The sequence below is a fragment of the Atractosteus spatula genome, chromosome 12, assembly GCF_055471065.1.
Source record: "Atractosteus spatula isolate fAtrSpa1 chromosome 12, fAtrSpa1.hap1, whole genome shotgun sequence".
Classification (NCBI taxonomy): Eukaryota; Metazoa; Chordata; class Actinopteri; order Semionotiformes; family Lepisosteidae; genus Atractosteus; species Atractosteus spatula.
Genome location: NC_142717.1, coordinates 46,784,435 through 46,807,542, shown reverse-complemented (window position 1 = coordinate 46,807,542; position 23,108 = coordinate 46,784,435). Strand labels below are relative to the sequence as shown.

General features: G+C 38.7%; 1 protein-coding gene across 1 annotated transcript; it reads left to right on the top strand.

Moving 5' to 3' along the window:
• Window positions 1-21,607: 21,607 nt before the first annotated feature.
• On the top strand, window positions 21,608-22,913 carry LOC148823234 (homeobox protein Hox-A13b-like). Its single transcript, XM_088928754.1, has 2 exons — window positions 21,608-22,250; window positions 22,669-22,913. Exons 1-2 carry the CDS (start codon window positions 21,608-21,610, stop codon window positions 22,911-22,913), a joined length of 888 nt encoding a protein of 295 aa, XP_088784880.1.
• Window positions 22,914-23,108: the final 195 nt, after the last annotated feature.

Genomic DNA, 23,108 nt, shown 5'->3' with positions numbered 1-23,108 from the left:
CCGGGGCGCACTGAGACGCAAGTGTCACCACCAGCCTCTGCTCTCTCCGCTGCTGTGCTTGCTATTGGCTCTGGGGGAATCGCTGTCTTTTTGCGCCCTCGCCTGTTAAGAAAGAGGAAGTTGCTGGTTTCCAGAAACAGCAGCGTCTTACACTGATGAGGAATTTTTCTTTTTAAGACTGTAAGGACGGCAGCATGTCGAATGCCTCTGTCGAAACTCGGAGAGGGGCTGTTTATTGCCAGAAAGGTCCGTCTTTTATCGTGGCAAAATACTGTTTGGTTTTGGTATTGAAAGTTTTTAACTACTTACTTTCATTTTAACTTCAGGACATCCGTCAACATGTTGTGTCGAGGTAGATATGATCTATAAAAGTATTTGCAATTGGCAAGACCCGCCTGCAAGACATACCGGCTTTTCAAAGAGCAGCAGAAGAACAACACTGTAATGGTCAATAAAACCTGAGGAAACTGGCTGCTTTCAGGGACTTTCTCACTCAAGGTCAAACAGAATATTGGCTACTTGCGAAGTTTACTAGATAGTTTTCTCGGCCTTTTTGAAATCCGATAATCACACTAAGATCTTCCTTAAACTCGGAAAATATTTTCTCCTGATAAAATCTTGTTTAGATCTTAGCCAAAGCCTAGTTTAACCGTAATCTAAAGATTTCAAACGTTAATTGTATACCTCTGTCGAAACTCGGAGTGCTGAGGACCAGATCTTTATCTAACCTCGCGTCTTAACTGTACACGCCACATGTATTAAACACTTCATTTTGAAATGAAGATGTGTGTCTAGCTCGGTCAGTGACTGGTAACACGGAAATTCCTGTTCTCTGTGGGCGTTTCCTCAGTAGCATCATTGTGCTGGAGTTCTGCCGGAAGCGGGTCGCCCTGCAGTTACTGTACCTCCTGAAGGAGCTGCCAGTTCGACCTGGTCTTCTCTTCTGATCGGGGCTTCAGCTCGAAAACACACGAGTCCCGCGGCTACTAGGAGTCGGTCTGTAGTACTTCCGGGGTACTGGACCTGTTCGTAGTAATATTGAGTAAAAACAAGACATGGGTCAGAGATCGTGTGTTCGAGGAATCTAATCTAGCCGGGACTCGGGAGTCTGCAAACGTTATATACGTTTAATGATATTGTTAAGTGCATCTCCACCGTCACACTGAAAGGAACTGATGAACAATGCATTACAAAGTGAGGGTTATTAAACCATACGTCTTGCTGAACTTCTTACATAAACGTGGCTTAGCTTCTTTATCACCTATTAATATTTTGACGTTCATATCTAAGGAGTGACAGAAACTGCACAGACATTTGTATCAGTTTTTTAGAAATCATTTAACTCATCTGAAACCTCCGTTACTCACATTAGGAGGAAACAATGTTTAGTTTAGTATAACTCCCTAAATGTCACAGGTAAATATATACGCTTTAATAAACAATAGTCATGAAACCAAATATGCGTAAGGGCTGTCCTTACTTGATTCCTGGACCTGAGGACACTAATAAATTCATTTAGAGGTTTTCAAGAGCCTTCATAATGTGGTGACGGTGCATTAAGGAGACATTCTGTCAGTGGGCCATCGAGCAATTAATTTGAGCCTCTTAATTCTTAATGGTTGTTTCTTAATTAATTTGTGATTCTTAATTAGCTTTTGAAGAGGTGGAAATGAGATCAACAGCACAGTAAACATCATGCTGTATGAGGGCCCATAGATCTGCCAGATGAGCATGTGATGCTGGATAGCCATGCTGCCCTGCAGTGCTGGGGCCCCGGTATTTTTCAACTTTTCGAAGGTTGGTTAAGAACCACAGTCTACTGTAGTATCCCATCGAATTTCCTTTTCTCACGCTTTAAAATCTCCTGTTTTCAATTAAGCTAGAAGGAAGGGGTAAGCAGCCAAAGAAGTTCCAAAAGGAAGTTGCACTGGGAGCAAAGAGACGAAGAGAACCAGGTAAGTAACTGTTTCTATCTAAATGCTAGGAGTGTTTGAAACAAAGTACAGGAATTAGTAACTACCACATTAGCAGGCAATTATGATATAACTGAGATCACAAAACCACAGTAACATTAGTAATTAGTAGAGACACTATTCCAGAGTGATAGGAAAGACAGAAGAGAGGGAAGTGTAGTAATACATAACACAAAGAGTATTCAGGCTCAGGAATTAAAGTTAGAGGAATAGATAACTTCCAAATATATTTGGTTCAGGCTGGTGTAAAACTGCTGTGAAGGTATAGTGATAGCAGTATGTTATAGACAACAAAATGCAGATGTTGATTATAAACACGATACAATGAAATTGAGAAATTCTGTGAAAAGACTTTTTATGGGAGAATTTAACTTTCCCAACATAGCCTGGGAAAACCCTAGGAACGTCAGCAAGAGAAACCAAAATGGTAGACAAGGTGAATGCATAATGCATGGTTTGAATCGAGCTGAGGGGACAGTGGTAAATGTCTAGACGATTTAAAAGAGAAATGGCAGATGCTAAGTGCTATGTGAGAACTTCACTCAGGAGCTCACTAGGGAAGAAGCAGACAGCAGGTCTCAGGCAGCAGGAAGGTCTTTATTAAACACTAGCAGCACAGAAGAAATGGAAGTGTTTCAGGTTGCTAGAAGCACTGGAGATGAATAGATCCCCAGGGCCCGGTGACACTGCACCTACCTACTATATTCAAGGATACAAGAGATGTCAATCTGAAGCCACTGACACAGCTCTTCCCACTGTCCTCAAGACAGGAGAGACCAGGGACAGCTCTTCCCACTGTCCTCAAGACAGGAGAGACCAGGGACAGCTCTTCCCACTGTCCTCAAGACAGGACAGACCAGGGACAGCTCTTCCCACTGTCCTCAAGACAAGAGAGACTAGGGACAGCTCTTTCCACTGTCCTCAAGACAGGAGAGACCAGGGACAGCTCTTCCCACTGTCCTCAAGACAGGAGAGACTAGGGACAGCTCTTTCCACTGTCCTCAAGCCAGGAGAGACCAGGGACAGCTCTTCCCACTGTCCTCAAGACGGGAGAGACCAGGAACAGCTCTTCCCACTGTCTTCAAGACAGGAGAGATCAGGGACAGCTCTTTCCACTGTCCTCAAGACAGTGTCTCACCCAGGACAGGATTCAGGGAAACGTATGCATTTTGATTGAGAATGATTAATAAAAAGGAAGCCAAGAGTACAGATAAGCAGTGATTTTCAGAATAGAGTGATGTAATTAGTAGTTTTTTCTGGTATTGTAAGTATCCAGTTGAGGTCGGCTGGGTGATGAAAAAATCTGTTGATTGAGCATATCTGGTGAACTAGGAGGGTGTGTTCACATCAGTGTAATATAAGGAGCAGTGTGTTGTGGTCAAGCAACTTCAAAGGTTTGTGTTCAGACATACCAAATATACTGGTGGGGATTTTGTCAATGAAAATGCTAACTGAATCATCTCTCATTACATGCTAGCCTAAAAGGATATCCATTCAAGTGCAACTGTTTTAAAATGTCCTCCTCAGAAGTAAGACTAAACTGCATAGACCCATTTGAAATTTGCAACTTACTTGCAATTTATGTCAAATTTCCTTTCAATTGAACTATGAATCTTTAACTTTAATTATTTAAGTAAAACAAAAAAGTCAACAGTAATAGAAGTTTCCGGTATATTACAGTAGATCTCAGTAATGTCTTTGAAATACTTAAGACACAGGGTGAAGGAGTTTGACGTAAATTTAAAATGGACACTTCACAATGGTAGGGCATTTTTTTTAAAAAAGGATTAACTCTTATTCCTACAATTAAAACCTGCCCGTGTATCTTACTATATACTCTGATTATCTTTTTAAAAAAAAGGGTGGAGCAGTGGCTCTGTGGCTAAGGATCTGTCCCTGTGGTTGGAAGGTTGCCAGTTCAAATCCCGCAGCTGACAGAGGAATCCTACTCTGTTGGGCCCCTGAGCAAGGCCCTTAACCCCAACTGCTCCAGGGGCGCTGTACAATGGCTGACCCTGTGCTCTGACCCCAGGCTCTCTCCCTGTCTGTGTGTCTCATGGAGAGCAAGCTGGGGTATGTGAAAAGACAAATTCCTGATGCAAGAAATTGTATATGGACAATGAAGTGATGTTATTATTGTTATATTATCACTTTTACTACTTCAAGATGTAATGCTCATTGTTTTTGTCTCAGTTATCTGTAAATTGCAAGTTTGTTCTTAATAACTAAAGTACTTGCTTTTACCTGCAGGAAGATCCCCCTCTAGTTTTCCTCCAGTGATATTTAAGGCAGCGGCTTTCTCACCATGCCACCATGTAGTCTGACGGTGACCAAGGCTGTATCTGCTCACTACCGGGCTGAGAGACGTCTGAGGAGTGAAAACAGGCTCTAAAATGGCTTTGGGGGTCCAGCAGGGGGCTTTCTTCCATCTGGACCCAAATTTCCAAACCAATTCCCCAATGTGGTGACACTGTGATGTTGGAGTTGCTACCCTTTGGATGAGACATTAAACCAAGGTCCTGACTACTTGGGTATTAAAAATGCCAGTTGGCAATTTTTGTGAGATCGGGGTGTGTTAACCATGGTGTCCTGGTTAAATTGCTGTTCAGACACAAGCAATTATATTGCTCTTCTTACTGAAAGATCTGACAGTCTCTCTAGTCCAAAATAACTAAGAAACATCATAATGTTCCTTGCCACTTAGACCTCAAAGCAGCAGTGACAGCAGGAGTCAAATCAGATGGCAAATGGATATGGAAACAGCAAAAACAGATAATTTGATTTACAGTGAAACTGAGAGAATTTCTTGAGTCAGTTAAATAAAATAAAAATTGACCTAGTGTAGTATTGCTGGAAGGCCCAGAGGAATGACTTGTTTGATTAAAAAGACTATTCTTTTGGTTAAAAGAAACAACCTAATATAATAATTGCAGTCATTCTGGTGACACGGTATACTTTCAGCCTCAAATACATGTTCTACAAGAAATCATATACACACGCTGGACTGGTATGATGTTATGTGTTTGGTTTGGTTAGAATAGGAGTAAATGTTGGCAGACAATCTTCAGTATTACAGCTGTTTGCTTTGAAGACATGACTTTTATTTTAGGGAAAGTGGAGTATTTTCAGACAATTACCAGTGTTGATTGATATCTGTGTTTTTGAAGCAGGATTTTTCACCTGTATGGAAACCACAAGACCTTTCAGTTTTACATAGATATTTCCACTTTGAAATTGTGTGATCTTTCCATGAGTACCAAGCACCTGTGGTCTGCTACTTCAGTGACCCACTATCACTTGTAGACAGATTTGTTTCATGTAACAAAAACACCTCTAGTAATATAAAAACAAATATATAATTATATACAAATTATATAACATAATAATAAACAGCTGAAGAAAAAGCACACTACTGTTTATGACTTGGCATAAGTGTCTGTGTTTGCTGAGTGATTCCTGTAAATACAGTTAGGGTTCAAATTGTGCCTAATGCTTATGAACCTCTTTTACTTTGATGGGATGGTTTCTCTAATTACAGTGGGAGAAACAATTAATGACTTGTTTTTTTATTTAGCGTAACATGGCATGAAGTTATAAACAACCAGACGTGCTGGAGCGACAATCAGGAACAATGATGTTGAAAATATACACTGCAGCTCAGACTCCCCCTACATGATAATGGCAGCAGATCACAGGTAAAAATCACTTGTACTCCAAAACCACATCATCAGAAGCACTAAGATGAAGCCAGTGTAAAGCAGGATTGACTTTTTAATGCTTTGTACTAAAGTGCAGACATGAGCTTCCTGCATGCTTCCTTCTGCTCCCAGCACTCAGTGTCACATTGCTTCGGCTATCAGGTGCTGTCCTGTCCTTATCGTGACGAGCTGGGGTTTAAGCTTAGACTTTGGGACAGCCAACAACTTCTGCCAGGGTTGTTTTCCAGGAAGTGCTGCCTACCAAGCACAGCAACATGTAAAATTGTTTCAGTTGGCCTTAAATATACAGGAGCCCTTCTCATGCACGTCCATTCCTTCTCAGCTGCAGAGGCATGTGGATTGGTTGACTCTATGCTGAAGAGCGAGAAGAAGAAGAAAAAAATAATTTCATCCATTTTAGCCTGTAGAACTGTGACAGAAACCCAGATACCCATTTAGTTTCTTATAGTTTTTTATCACATGGCACAGTTTAACACAGCCTTTGTGAACTCATTGCAAAAATAATATTTCATTCATGCACAAATTGCATAAATTTTGTCAATTTAAAAAAATGTTATAATTGAATCCTCTTGATATTTCATGACTCCTGCGTTCACAAAAGAGCTAGACTTCAGGGCAGAGTTCCGCACCCCAGACCAGCTCAGCTGAGCCTGAACTGATTCAATTACAGAAATAATTTGAACTGTTTGACTATTTTTAGCTCTTAAACATGCCGAAGGTTGTCTATTAACTTTCATGTAACTTTCAAGTAAACTAAAGTGTAAAGTATATAATAATACTTTATATATACTTTATTATATAAAGTGAACTTGAAATGCACTTCCACACAGTTTCCACTTGTACCTTGTGGTGTGTGTTTCACTGGGCTTGTCAATGGCTTTGAGGGTTTTGAATTCTTGTACCAGGTTTCCTTGTCATCTTCACTGCTCAGGTTCAGCTCTGAAGTTAATTCCCTTAAGCCCCAGAGTGTACGCAGTTGCTCTTTTCCAGATGGCTTCCAGAGTTGGAATATCTTTTCTGTAACATGGTAAACAGAATTGTACACCATATTCTAAATGAGGCCTTACTGGTGTTTTATACAGTTTTTACATGACATCCACTGATTTAAGTTCTACACTTTTAGTTATACCTGTATACCTTTTGTTTGACTTTTTAATTGCTCCTTCACATTGTCTAGAAAATGTAGACAATGTGTCAATGTCAACACCTAAGTCTTTCTCATGAGTAGCCTCTTCTAGTTCAGTGTTTCCCATTTTGGATTTATGGTTTATGTTCTCGCTACCTGGTTGTGATAGTGCGCACTTGTCTACAAAAAAAAAAACAATTGGCCAGGTGTTTGTCCAGTCCTGAGTTTTATATTAATTTTTTTTATTTCACATGCAGCTTCTAATTATAACTATATCAGAATCTAGTTAACTGAGACAAATCAGGAAGTGCAATGGTCCTAGTACATATCCTTGTGGTACGCCACTGATTACATCACCTCAGTCTGACCGCTTACACTTTATATGATATCTTTGTTTCCTAATAACCTGTTTAAATACAAACACATGCATTTCCCTGAATTATTGTCACCTGTAGTTTGACATTAATTTTTATGAACTATCAATACCCTTCTGAAACTCTACAGTATATACAGCATATATAGGGGAAATTCTTAGATAAAGAATTGTTTAGTTTAAATATGTAAATAACAATGTTAAAAATCTTATATTAGTAATATGGATAATGCTGTAAAATTACTGAATTACTGGTGAATGGATAATGGTGGAGTTTCTGTATTGTTCCTGTATTTTTCTGTCTCTTGTTTCTTCTTCTTTTTGATCTGCCTTCCAAGATCTCAGTTGGAATGTATAATAATGATAATTAAATCAACTTACTGGTTTAGGCAAAGGAAAGCAAGGTTTGAAGTTCTGACACAAGAGAAGCAAATGAATAATTTTTGTGTCATCAAGATTGGTGCCTTGGAGCAATTCTGATTTTGTATATTGGAAGATGAATTGGGAATTACATTCAAACTTACTCCTGAGTATTTCTGTATTTCTAGAGTTCTCTCAAATTAATGCATGCCTGTTAGTTGTGTTTTATCACTGGTTTAAAATAGGATTTTATACTATACTATTTTATAATAGGATTTTTCACTATACCAAGTGAGTATACTAATGTTTAGTGTAATCTTTTAAACCTTCTATCAATACTTTTAAACCTTTAATGAAAATCGAATTTGTATTTTTTTCTCCTGAACGTAACATACAAAAAGTAAAGGTCCCTCTCATTTGTAGACATTCTTATGTTAATGAATGATCCCAATCTGCAGTTTTACCTAAACCACAAAAAGACAAAACATTATTATAAAATAAGGGTTATTATTAGCTTGTTTTAAGATTTGATTTTATGGTAAAAGTTTTAAACTTTGAAACATGTCAATAGATTATTTTTGAAAAGTCATTCCAGGACTGATGTATAATCCCTGTGTACCAGGGAGGAATGTGAACTGCAGTTGGAAAGATACCGAATAAAGTGATGAGTGAGCCTTTTAACTCACACAGTAACTGGCAGCTGGGCTTCACAACCCCACTGCAGACACTGCTGTTGTGCTTTAAGTGACTTATTTCACTCCAGTTGCCCCAATCCACCCAGCTGTATAAATGCGGAGCAGTATTCTACTTTTCCTGGTGGACTATAGCACTAACAGCTTTTGTGCAACCTGCTTTTATTACCGGAGACTTCACATCTGTTTTAGAAGACTGATATACAGTGTGCTCCATTGCAAAATAAGAATGGTTCCAAATGAGAAGAAGACATTCTGCCATCTTGCTAATTTAAAGAAAGGAGCTAAGTGAATCCAAAATACTTATTGACGTAGCCTAGAGTTTTCAACCTCAAAAACCTGCAGCTACAACTCCTTGTGTTAAAAAGTGTTTCTTATTCTCTGTTTTTTAATGCTTTTTAGCCCCCAGTAGTGACCCTTCTACTGGACTGACCCTACTTACAGTATAACACTTAAGATCGTATATACTTGGATCGTTTCTTCTCTCAATCTCTTTCATTCTGACAAGATGGAGCTCCTTTGATCTGTCTGCATACGACAGGGCCCATGAACCACTCCTGTTGCTCTTTTTTTAAATATCTTTCTAAAGTTAAAATATACTTTTTAGTATTATGTTGAGACAGTATTGTAAATGAGGTCCTTCTAGTCACTGTAAAGCTTAAACAATTTCCCCAGATTTGAACTCCACACATTTAGCTGTGTACCGAGGTACATTCTGTTTGCCTTTTTTTATTGCTTCCCCATACTGTTTTAATGAGGATATAGAAGAATCTACAGGAACACACAGACCTCTTTCATGTGTGGTTCCTGCTGCTCAGAATCAGACATGCAGTTGGAGTATTTCATGCACGCTTTGTGGACAGCTGTACTTATTACCACTCAGTTTGATCTGCCAAGAGTCTGCCCAATCTATGGCCTTTTTTATCATTTCCTTGTCACCCTTTCTGTGTTTGCCATGCTCTCTGTTTTTTGTATCATAATTAGCTTTTCTCTGGGCAAGAAGCTAAATAGTGAGCTACACTAGAAGAAGATTATCAATAAAACCCAAAAATATCAATATGGTAGCTGAATATGTGTCACACACTAAACAATCATTTACCCTGGGTAACCAACTTTGCCCTTTCTTTGTCTCTTCCTTACACAGAACTAAATCCTAATACACTAAAGGTTTTTGAGAACACAGACCTCTTGCTGATGCGAAGTCTACATCACCTCAGGAGCAGGTTTACTGCAGTTTGTGCCGTTTCCTTCGTTCAGGGAGGAAGGAGAGATGTGCTATTTGCAGCAATTCACTGGATATGAACTCGGTACATTTGGAGCCCAGTCGTGGGATGTTGTAACAAAGTGGGTTTGTTATGGAATGTTTGGGGGAAACACTTTTACTGTAAAACAGGACACAGGATCTCTGATAACTGTTGAATCGGGAGGACTGGAATCGCGTTTGGAAATCAATTACTAACCGTCTGGGTTTTGATTTCTCAAAACAGAGTGAGTTATCTTTGAAATGCAACTCAAAGACAGGTTGGACTGTAGAGGAACAAGACATTAAACATCAGATTATTCTCAGAGTCACCAGTTATATACAGTTTTAAAAAGTAATTAAAACGAGCATAAAAAATTGAGCAATTTTCATGCCCTTTGAAAAACTTCCCTTAATAAATCGGTTAAGGCTTATGTTAAAATTGCTTAAGACTAATAGTTCTTGCTCAACAACAGTACTCTTTTCATGTGAAGGGTTTTACCGAATGTGTCCGTGAATCTCTATCAACAAAAAAAGCATTTGTTAAAAGCCAGACATTTTCTTGCATTCTATATATATAAATTAAAGGATCTGAAAAAATAATTTGCTTATGGAAAAATATATCTCTACCCGAATAATTCGTTTTCGAACAAATCACAACACATCAGACACAACATTAATGATGTTCATACTCATTTAGATCATATTATTATTACTTTACAATCAAATAACCTAACATGATAACAGAGCGTTTTCAATTTTTCCCGTTTCTTTTTTATTTATTTTTTAAATTATATTGACGTCGGGGAAACATTTTGCAAATTTGGAAAGATTTTGAAACTTTTTTACTGAATGACACGTCGACAGTTTGGTTTAATAAAGGACAGTAAATAAGGGGAAAAACACGCGATCACTGAGCGTTTAAATAAAAATACTTGCTATGATAAATATGTTTTTTCCTGTGGGTGGCTCCGTATAGATTTGTCAACATTCTTGCGATTCGTAAGACTGTTTTTGATCATTTTATCCACATCCTTATTCAGGCCTATGTCTGTGATAAAGCAGATATTTGGGCTTTGGGACTTCATTTCCATGGTTTACAAAAATAAAATGGTTACGTTTTTACAGAAATTATTTCAGAAATAATTTTGCTGTTTGAATGTTGATCGTGTGTACATGGGATTATAAATAAATATTTACAAAGCAGAATAGTGTGCGGATTAAAGGACGATCCGAGTCGTGAGATTTACAGTAGTACTTGTGTCGACCAGTCAACTTGAACTTGACCATGGTTTTGTAGCTGGAAACCTTCCGGACACCAAAGTATGACGTCGTAAAAAGGGGCTATGGTCCTTCAGCTAATTAATGTTAGCCTACACGTACGTTTTGTCTAATTCCTATACTCCTTCAAAAGTTTATGTCTTAAAATAAAAACAGGATGTGAAGAGCCGTTATGTTACACAGCTATTAACTTGCACCAGGTTAATTACACTTATTTTCAAGAAAACACTGAACATAAATCTGTTGCATTACATATATTGCTCAACAGCTCATCCCTGGAGTAATAAACTTTGTAATTCACTACATTCTTTGTTCTGTGGTGATCATGTTAAACGGTTAAAGAGTAGGCCTACAAAAAAGTGAAACAACTCGTAGTATAATATTTTTGTTTTGGATTTAATTTAATCTCAGAAGACGTGAACACAAAGGTATAACCCTGAAATCTGTTCCTCTTAAAAATGCATTGGCGCTTTTTCTGTCATTGAGGTAAAGCAACACGAGCTAGATCTGCATTGTCGCTGAACTGCCGCTTTAATTTAAACTGACAATTATGTGTAACCGAGATTTTTCCAAAGATGAGGAAGAAAATATAGGCACTATGTCAGAAGCTTCTTCTAAATTGTAAGCTGTTGAATGTGCCATATGTTTTCTAATGCAAACAATTTCTCTTGTTAAATACAAAAAAATCACGCAAAATGTGTATTCCGAACAAAACAAGTTGAAATCAAACGGTTTTGTGTTATTGACGTCTGGCCAGGCAGCTTGTTTACACGGCGCGCTTTGGAGACCTGCGGAGCTGCGGACGCAGAGGAGATCTCGGCACGACTGTCCGCCTCTGTGTCGCTGTGTGTCGGCCCCTGTCTTTCACATCTCACGGCGGCTTCGCCTCCGACAACAGCACTGACCCCGGAACACATTAAGACGTGCGGCGCAGAAAAAAAAAACACGCATGTGACCTCCTCTATGTCCTTGACATTGACCGGTTTGATGAGACTTTTTGTTTATTGTTTGTGATTGTTTATTGTTCTACCATACTAATGAAGCAGGACGTGTAATAAAGATTCGATTTATTGGGGTGTCCAGAATCATCATAGCTGGTTTGACTGCTGTTGGTGTCGGGAAGAAAAGATGTTCGCTTAGTCTGGAGAGAAAGTTCGACTGGATCCGGAATCCACCGCATTCTTAAAAGGGATACTGTATCTTTATCATTATTTAGTAACACTGAAGACATCTAGCGGGAACTTGCAGACATTGCACACAGCGGCGATTTCTGAGATGCCCACAATATATATACAGATCTTTGTACCTGCTGTTTCGCAATTGTATGGAATGGCTTTGCGTTGTCTGTATTTTACGATATGCGTTTATCTCATTGTCCCGCAAACCTCAGACTGGTCCTCAGAGTGCAGAATGCCCACGCGTGGCCCTGTCTTCACCGCTTTACCCAAGTGTGTGTCACTAGTGCAGTGAAATATGGATCACGTTTAGATCTTCTTTCCGTCCTGCTGTGACCATCCTTCGTTTACCAGGCTCCTCAGAGCCTTCAATGGTTTACCAGCCATTGAAACCGAAATGTACCTAGATCATATCTCTCACCTTCAAATAAAAGCTGGTTACAAACACGAGGAACCAATATCATAGTGTCGGAAACATAGCACATTGCCAGAAATAGAAATAGGCACTTTATCACATTGTAAAATATAGCTTTTTAGAGAACTGCATTAATATATCACCAAATAATCGATTTGAATGGAAACCTGTGACCCCCTGTTATTTTTAATATTTTATTTTTCACCATTTCTTTTTGGACAACGCAGTGATTCAGTTCATTCACATTTCACTGTAGCTAAAAAGATTCAAACGACATTTCTTCCTTTCGGCAGTGATAACCCTTTCTTCGTTTCCCATTTAGGAGGACAGTGAAGTACACAAAACTGGGCATTGGAGTGTGGTTTTCATAGTGACGTTTTGCGCAATCCGTGGAATTCAAGACAAACGAACAAAAATATAAAACAAACATGAAAATATCTGAAGGAGACTGAACAGTTGAAAGGTTGTGTTTCTTTCTCCTACTTTTCAGAACAGAATTAACCTTTCTTCTTAACAACCCAACCCCGACCCCCGGACCTGAAGTGGTTTTGTTGCCTATTGCCGGTTGATTTTGACAACTGCGCACCGTCGTGCTGTCCGCTTTTGACCTCCAAGATTTGTGTGCCTGGAGTGGTGGGAGCCGGTAAATTCTAAATCTAGTTGCAAAGCACAGATCTAGCACAATGTACCACCTTGTTACCGTCACCGATGTGATTCAACAGCTCTGGCGCGGTTGTGGGTTCATTTTAATAGGATCTTATCAATTTCCTTCTCGTTTCCATTCCTGGAAATGAGCTGCATGATGATTTATAATAATTAATATACAGCTGAACACATTGTGTGATTGTTCAATCTGCATTTAATGAAAGAATGATTTTATTCACGATTGGAGTAGTTTTTGCAAACTGTAAATTGATAAGTTATTTAAATCTTCTGTTTTATATTTTTACATGAATCTTAAGTGATCAAATTGAGCGTCCTTTACCCATTTCTGAGAATCTCGCTCTGTAAACAAAGTGGAAGAGCACATTTCTGAAATGTTTAATGACGAGGATCGACTTGAACACATCATGGACCGTTAGTTTTAACACTTTGTGTAGTTAAAACATCGTATTTCAAAGTGACACTGTATGGTGAAAATCACAAACCCTGGGATTTCTGTTTTAAAGTAACGGTGCCTTCAGTAGGATTCTTTTCCAAACATTGATATCAGACGTGCGTATTGCCTTTTTCTCAGAGTGACATACAGTCTAAGATTCACACAATGCTATTAGCGTTAAAATTAAGGTGAATCGCTAAGAATTGTGGGATGAGGATGATTACACAGATAAAATGGGGTCCATTCGTTATCTACAGACGGAATCAGCAGAAATATGTTATTTCCACGTCATCTGAATATTTTTCCTGCCATGTGATACCTGGGATCTAGGATTTGATCAAAATACTGTATGATAGATCCTCCCATTGAAGTTAAGTTAATCTTCATTTGGTTCACATGTGTTTTTATTCTGGAGTGGTCCGTAAAGTGTATTTTGTAATAGGATAGTAGAATTTTACTGTTTTCTCGACAGACGAGTGAATTATTTTTAGATATTTTATAAATCGTAAGGTACTGGTTGTAAAATGTTCAGAACAATTTCTTATTTCTTTTTTTTATTTTGGTGATGATGAGATTACAGAAACCTTCTTACAGATTACAGATTACAGATTAGAGAAAACCTATGTTTCGTATGTTGTAGTTCTTTCAAAATATCGTGTCTGTGTTTCTGTTCTGGAAAATGTTTTGTAAAGATGTACTGATATTTTTCCAATGTCAATATATAATTTAATTATCTAACCAGATAAATCACTTAAGAACTCATTCTCATTCACGAGGCCAAAACAAGAATGTAAAAGAACAATCAATAAAATGTAATTAACACAGCAGGACGTGGTAATATTTACAAGGACATGTATGTAGCAGAAGTTATTTGACCATTTCTCAGGAAACGGCTTCAGACACGTCTACGCAACACTACTCGCTCACTTTGTCTATTTGTTGTTTAGGCGAGGAAAACTGAAATTACTTCTCTGTTCCCCCAAACAGTAGCTGCTGTTGAAAGGTTTAGTTTAAATATGCACATGTCTTAAATTGAAATATGGCACAGAGAACTGCAAGAAACATGAGGACTGGTAGATGTTTTCCCAGTTAAATGTCTTCAAAATGACTTAAACTAGTGAAGTATTTGCACAGTGCATAGGGAGGTGTATTTCCAGATAAATATATTTATATTAATTTCAACGAGCAAAATCTTGTCTAATTTAAAACTTCAATCACAAATATCGCAAATTGCTTTTAAGTTAACCATACTTGATTAGCTAAAACTAAATTTAAATAGGGAAATTAGAATTAATATTGACATTCGGCGCGAGCAATCTGTCCTTGCTTTCTAATAAAAGTGGACTGTTTCGAGCCCAATAACAACAGTTTCTTATGTTATAGTTGTAAAGTATGCTGTCTTATTTCGGTAGAAGAGTACAAATTAGAGTATTTTATTACTTCATCGAAATTTGCACATTCACATTATAATATATATATACTTACAAAGATATACATTTCAATTTAATGTAAGCTGTAATTCAATGCCCCAGGAATAGTATTTCTTCTGAAACCAACTCATAGGCAACAGCGTGTGCAAAGCACATTCAGTTGAAATGGCTTAATAACTCGAACCGCAACCGGCATCAATGTAGAGATGTACAATCAGTCTCGATTCCAGATAAGGTCCAGTTGGGAGAGATGACGCCCTGGGTTAAAAAAAATATTCAGGAGTTACTGATATATGAATAGGGACTATTATTAACCTGCATTGTCAAACATAAAAGTTACTATCTTCCACATGAATTGGTTCATTTTGAAGGAACAGTAATATGTAAATTCAATTTTTACCAAAATAATATAATGTTTAAACGAAGGTCTTATTTGCAATCACAGGATAAAAAAGTCCAACAGAACACCGTAACGAGACGGTATTACTGCAGTTTATGGCGGAATAAACAGCTACTGTCTCAAGTGACTGTAGCCCTGTTTAAGACACCGCCGTACCCAAACAGACACTACACTAATGGTTTTGAAAAAGTTATTATCAGCGTGTGTTATTTAAAATGGTATATTTACCTTTTACACTTAAAGAAAGATGTCTGGTCACTTAGAAAAGCGTTTGCTGTCTTATTATCTGCCCGTTTATTTCTTGGTCTCCAATTTTCTAACCACATCTGATCCTTCAGTTCTTATGTTCATAAAAACACGTTCATCGTAAATCATTCTCACCTTCTTGCAGGTACAGACAGTGACCGCACCTATTCCGTCAAGTGATGCACTGAGGCCTGTCGCAAACCCGATGACAGACTGGCATCAATACAGTAATGACATGATTCAGTGGGACTGTTAGCGGCCGGACCTAGTTTGTTACCTTGCGCATCTTCTATGGTCACAGAATGAAGAATTGAGGATAAATAGGAACTGTTCGGCGAGCATGAAAGGACACAGAAAGCGTCTGAATCACGAAAAAGAAACAGACAAAAGCTTCCTGTTTCCTTGTTTGTTAAAGTGATTCTTCAGAAGAAGCGGTAAGAATACAAAGGAGTAGTTCAGTTTTTAATATCCTGTAAATATTTCGGGGCGAAGGCCTTGTTAGCATGACTGTTTCAATAAAAGGAATCGAACATTGCTGAAGTGCCTCCTCAGACAGAGATGGGGTGAAAGTAAAGCCTCCAAGAGTTTAAAACAAGGCCTGTGCGTTCTCAGAAGAACCCATGTGTTAAAATTAAGGTCCAGTTTGTAGGCTTGTCCAGCAGAGTCCAGCTATTCGAGGAACATCAGTCTTTTAAGACAACCAAAGTGGAACACCGTTAAAGAACAGAGCTCAGGGAACTGATGAAAAAATCTAAAAAGCACCCTATTCCACTAATTTCTAACTTCAATTTAGGCTTTTGAATGTCGGAGAGCGAATTGCCAGAAGAATGACCATAAAACCGCAATAATAAAAGATTAGATGCTTCATTTTTAGTTCTTAGACCACGTTAAACCACGAAATGCCCCCGTTTATGTGGAGGTCGTTTCACTTGTGTAAATCTGTCATAAACGATTCTCAAAGCTGAAAATTTCAGTGGAGCCAGCGGAAATAAATGGACGGTGCGGACTGGACTTCAGGGACTCACATGTCCTTCGGTAGCAAGGGAGGGGAGTCGATTAAAAATAAACAGCAACCAAGTCATGACGATGTCGGATAGCTAATATCGTGACAGTCACGGAATGAGTCGCATGGTAATCTTGATTTAAACGAAATAACCCCAATGCCAGCAGGCAAAATATACAGAAGGAATAATATGAATGATAGATGTCGGACTATATTTATTCCAATATTGTTAAAATGAGTACTTTTCCCATATGTACTTATACTGCTAGTATTTGGTCAAATATTCTGTCAGCTTTTCTTTCTGGTCACACTACACCACGGACCCAGCATTGTAGCAGGGTGCACTGATACCACAGCGTCAGATCAGCTAAACGCCCTTTAATTCATTTTTTAAAACCCAAGTTAAGAAACCTTGGTTCCTACTATTCAGAATTAAAGTATTTCAGGAAACACAAGAACCGAGCAACTTTCTCGCAGACTGTCGCTATTTTCTTATTTTCATTACCTTAAAACTAGCGAACTGAGGGCATCACTTGACGAACAAAGTAAGATATGCCAGTACTGTGCACAGTATCTAACGTTACAGCACACCAGCTCACTTCAGTAATAACGATTTTCATTAAGCACAAAAGTCCGATTTGAAAAAAATAGGTAATTGTTTTTTTTTATCCGTGCCTTAGGAACACCACGACACTAAAACAATGTCGGAATGTAATTTGAAGTCTTTTTTCTATTTCTGGGCCTAGTGATCTTCGTCTCCTAAGGTATTAAACTGTGCTCCTTTTCTCGCCCCCAAAATACTAAGGAGACGCAACATACTTCTGTGTTCTGAAGGGACGTGTAGTTCGCCTCCTGTGTTGTGAAGAAAGAAAAGCGATAATGCTTCAGGAACTGTGAGAAAGATCGCTCAAGTCAAAATACAAACAGCCACGTCCTTTCCCTTTAATTATAGGTGTTGTGCTATTATCATATTTACTGCAGCCTTTGCACAGCTGTGAGGAAACCATCCCTATAGCACCGGTCTCCTGAAACAGGCGACAGCTTCTCCCATTAAACCTGCTTTTTCTTTTCCATATTATAACCCCATTGCAATGGGTGTGTAGCAATTAAAAACCAACAATTTGAGAACATGAATTCCATACCTTTATGAATCGAGAGTGTCTTTGAACTAAAGTTCAGGTATACATGATTATGATTATAGTAAAATGAAAACTATTCTATTTAATCGGTTTATGAAATATCGTTTTACTGATGCAATATATCTGCTCGCAGAGACTTCTTCACCTGGAGTTTCGCCCCTCTGTTTACTGGACTTCAGCTTCTCCTTCGGTTCGCTGCTCTTATCCTGCCTGATACTGCCAGCACGAGCAGCAGCCCCGCTCCGGCCTGTCGCTTCCGCACAAACAGGACCTATTTGCAGGGATGCTACCACAAGGCTTGCAGGCGCGGATGTTTTTTTTCTAATTTGTACGTTTCTTATGGCATTAAATTATTTTTTAAAATTTATTCCGGAATCACAATGTAGAGGCACACTATTCCTCCCGCTGTCTTCTTCGTGGCACTGTCGAAATTCAGAGGGACTAAAACATTTATTTCCTCGAGTAATTCCCGTTGTCTTCGGAATTTCTGTATGTAATGGTTCATATTAATCTGTTTTTGACAATAATCTCGCATAATGACAGATTTTCACTAATACATATACACATGAACTTGCCTTTTCTCACTGCTATTTCTCCTGGAGATATTTTATATAACCTGTTTCGTGCACTTGGCTCATTTTATTGAAATAATTCACATTTTCTATTAATATAATACACATACCAATGGATAAACAGACAAAAATGCAGACTGTGCATCGAAACAGAAACCGTATGAATTACGGAAGCTGAAACAACTATTTTCTATTTTGAAATGTGCAAAAAAGACGGTAATGATTTTTAAAAATAAAACAAAATTAGGACAGTCGGAGGTGTGTGCTTGGCCCTCCAAACAAATGTCGTTTAAATATGGTTTGGGTGCTGTCTGTATGAATCACAGATCCAAATATGAATAATTAAGTTTGCAATTTGTTTGCAGTTTTTCATATTTTGTGCATTCTAATTCAAGCCACTGAACCAATAGAGCACATTATTCTTCTTAAATACCTCATTTGATATCTTAGAAAAAAAATACATATGAATACATAATAAAAAATCAGTTTGCACTGTTTATTATTTTCTTTGGAAATAAATGCATATAGCTACACTGTTTTTTTAAGTATTTCAGATTTTTAACTTTGCTAAGGTTTTGTGGGCATTTGATACTGGCGGTTCTGCGTTCAATGAGCAAATATGTGGATCAAATTTCTATTGTGAGCACATATTTCATAATCGTATTTATTTTCTCATAAACGTCTAATTATGTATCTTTAATACGCAAATTTCACTACATCTATCATAAACACTTTATGTAAACAATTTGATATAGTCCGAAATATGTAAAGCACCCTTTAAGATATTCACACTTAGAGCTACTGTATGTATGAAGTCCATGCATAAAACATTATTCTTAGGCTCTCCACACATATTTTATGGCAATATAGTGTTATGAAACACTATATTTATCCTGATTAATAATAATCTGTATATATCATATCTCCCTGAATTTTCAGTATGTGATGTACTGTGTGAATAGGCAAACTGATCCCTTGAAAAGCCGCTCTGCGTTAAGATATTTTAAAATGTTACGTAGTGTCATTTTTTCAATGAAAACGTCCAATTCAATTTAGACTCAAATTATGGCACATGTGAAAGACGTATGAAGATAGCTGCAGTGAATTCGAGATGTTTAAAAAGTCTTTAAAAGGTCGCTCTAAATAATAGAGGAGATAACTGTGTTTAAATAGAACACAACGAGCAAGCGTTTCAAGCAAAACCCAAAACATTATTTTATAATTTCGGCATTGTTGACAAGAAAGAGTCCATTTATTCGTTCGCGAAAACTAGTTGAAAGATTTCACAGGAAACATACCTGTATAAAACCTCATTACAAGTACTTGTCCTTTTTGGCTAGGCACAGTTTTATTCTACGCTGAAACTAGATATCAATCTAAATGTATGTCAAATCGTGTAAACTGCTCGTACAAATATATTTATAGAGCATAATCTTTCATGGTGGTAAGAGCTACATGTATTTAATACAACAGAATTTGAATTGAGAATTGAGAATTTTCACTCTATAATTTCACTTCATCGAGAAGGCGGATAAATGGAGCTGCTTCGCAAGTTTCGGTTCGGAGACTTTACTTGTTGTAAAAGAGCCAAACACACAAATCCGGTGGCAGCACTTTTGTTTGAGAGGCCCTTTTTACGTAATTAAATCGTCTTTACACCTTTTTCTGAAAAATTAAAAGAAAACGAAGAATATAACTAGATCCCAATTCATTTTAACGAGAATAACTTACTTTTACAAAACCACAACTTTGCACAGAACCCAGTTCATTCTTTTTCTCACGACTGTGTCCTTGCAGGAATTCAGACGAGCTCGTCAAAGCTTGAATGACAACAGTTACTCTGGCTAGACTGCAACTTTCAACTTGACCTTGGCCCCTGGCCGCGTCTAACCCGTATGTAAAACAGCTCGGCCACATTGCTGCCTGCTTTAGTTTTGCATATTGTAAACACACCGGAAGCTACCGTGGTAGGAATGGTTTAAGTAAATCCTTTTTGTCCATTTTTACAATTGCAGTTTTGCGTGGGGAGGTATTTGCGCCTCCAGCGTCCAGTGGGGTCGTATTTTCTATAGCTGAAAAGGTGCAGATACTGTATTTCCTCTGTGAGCCAAGGCGTCAAAGGAACAGAAAGAAACGCCTAGTTTAGGAGTAATCTTCAGGACACGGAAGACATTTCTCAGTGCAGTGTATCAAAAGTTTTATTTCCAGTTACATTTTAAATAGAGGATAATATTACTTTATACCAAGTATCACTTTTTTGTGTAGTCCTTTCTATAATGCATATATTATTGTACTACATAGAGAAGTTGAAATATTCTCATCAGCAAAACATAGTTAAAATTTGCAGGTCAGTCCTACATTAAATAATTATACTGCATATTCTTTAATAATATACATTGAACAGATCCATAATTATTTAAATTTGATTTATTTAAAGAAATGTTTAATCATTTTTCGATAAAGCAATAAAGATTTGAGAGGAAAAAACAATTAATTTTACTTTACAGCTCAGCAATTTTACTTTTGTCTGCAGTCGTTTTATTTTAATATTGATGAACTGCGTACGTTTAGTTACACTTGTAAATATATTTCCGTGTACCATCTTCTTTCACATTTTTAGACTAATCGGAACGTCAGTGGAGATCTGAGTTGAAAGTCAGGTTACTGTGTTGGTAGGCTGCCGACAGACAGAGCAGGGTTCGTGACTTCATTATTTACTCCCAGGTTCTCTTTGCTTTGTCTTAAATGCGTACTGTCTGTATATAAAAGCCCTGAATTAACCTGGATGTTTAGAAAAAAGAACCAGAGTGCATAAATGAGTTGTTTATATTTGTAAATACTTTTCACAAATAGATTTACACGCACATTTCGGGTTACATTAAGAGTTAGGATCAAGTCCTAGACGACACTTCAGTCGTTCATAACACACCAGACTCTCCCCGCTTCTTATTCGATTCCTAGAAGTCCTTGCCGGTCGAAAGGGGTAAAAAGTATTTTGAGAAACTCGATTATCATGTAAACCAAAGAGGTAAAATACACTTATCTTGCAACAGATCCACATATAAGCAGATGCTTGGTTCTCAGATTTACGCGCGAGTCCACAGCTTTTGGGAAGTATTACACAAGCCAGGAACTTTGATTGCTACGGACAACTTACAACACACCGCATCTTGTACATTTAATTATCTGTGTTTGAGATGTTTATCGCCCTCTTTGCATATCACGTGGCTGGGCTCAGCCAATAGCCGCGCGGGCTTGGTGTACACAGGCGCGTCAGTGCTGGTTACTCTCTCGGATTCACTATCTCTTTTTTCAGTCTTGGGGCTTTTTAAAAAGAGCCAGTAGTCTCAATGTTGGACGTGCTATGACAGCGTCATTACTTCTCCATCCCCGCTGGATTGACCCGGTGATGTTCCTGTACGACAACGGTTTAGATGAAGTGAACAAAAACATGGAAGGATTTGCAGGAGGCAACTTTGCCGCGAATCAGTGCAGGAATCTGCTGGCCCATCCTGCGTCCCTGGCTCCCAGCACTGCTTACACGTCGAGTGAGGTGCCAGTTTCTGGCATGGCCGAACCTGTCAAACAGTGCAGCCCCTGTTCTGCAGCCCAGAGCTCTTCTAGCGCTTCTCTGCCCTATGGATATTTTGGCAGCGGCTACTACCCCTGTAGGATGACACATCATAGCGGCATTAAGTCCTGCGCACAGCCCTCTACCTATGCAGAGAAGTACATGGACACATCGGTTTCTGGCGAAGAATTCACGTCCAGAGCAAAGGAATTCGCGTTTTATCAGGGCTACGCTACCGGCCCCTATCAGCCCGTTCCCAGCTATCTAGATGTTCCTGTAGTGCCGACGATTAGCGGCCCGGGGGAGCCCCGGCACGAACCGCTGTTACCCGTGGAAAGTTACCAGCCGTGGGCGATCACCAACGGGTGGAACGGCCAAGTTTACTGCTCCAAGGAGCAAGCCCAGCCGGCTCACCTTTGGAAATCATCGATCCAAGGTATGTGGCACAAAGCTTGTTTGATTGCGCTCAAACTAGAGAGAATAGGCAGCAGCTACTCACAAGAATACATAAAGAACGCGAAGGTACACTTAGAAATCCGAGAAGACTGACCTTTTTTTCCCCCCCAAAAAAACCGTGCCTTTTACTTTTGGAAAGCGCAATTATTTTTTTCCGCCGGTGACATTTTAACGTGTCGGGTTTTTTTTTTTTCAATTTAATTTTAAGCATCTGTGATTTGTAAAGCCAGCGCGCTTGCTTGTAACGTATCGGGTATTTGCTAACGAGTTTGGGGGAAAAAAACAACCACTTGTCAGTGAGAAGCAGCTATTTTTTTGATAAGTTCTGCTGTCGGCTGCCCTTATGTAGGTGAGAGGGAGGTTCGGGGAGAGTAACGTTGCGCTCTGTTGTCGTGCAGATGTGGTCTCGCACCCGGGGGACGGCAGCACCTTTCGGCGCGGGAGGAAGAAGCGCGTGCCCTACACAAAGGTGCAGCTGAAAGAGCTCGAGAGGGAGTACGCTACTAATAAGTTCATCACGAAGGACAAGCGGAGACGGATATCTGCGCAAACAAACTTGTCCGAAAGGCAGGTCACAATCTGGTTCCAGAACAGGAGAGTAAAGGAGAAGAAAGTGGTGAATAAACTGAAGAGCACCAGCTAGTTGTGAGGGGACTGTGAGGGGATCTCTTTCCTCTCCGAGGTGCGAACTACAGGTTGTGCGGACGTGTGTATGTCATTCCTGTACACACAGCTCGAGGCTTTGGATTTAAGACTTCGAAATTCACAGGTAAATATGAAGAAGACTTTTTTTCTGAAAGAATTTAACATTGCGTGCCACGGCGCCACCCTAGCCTTT

Bases quoted from the DNA above. Each gene is read 5' to 3' on its own strand.
- LOC148823234 (XM_088928754.1), top strand. From the start codon at position 21,608: ATGACAGCGTCATTACTTCTCCATCCCCGCTGGATTGACCCGGTGATG. The intron at 22,251-22,668 runs GTATGTGGCACA...GTTGTCGTGCAG, and splicing joins TTGGAAATCATCGATCCAAG to ATGTGGTCTCGCACCCGGGG.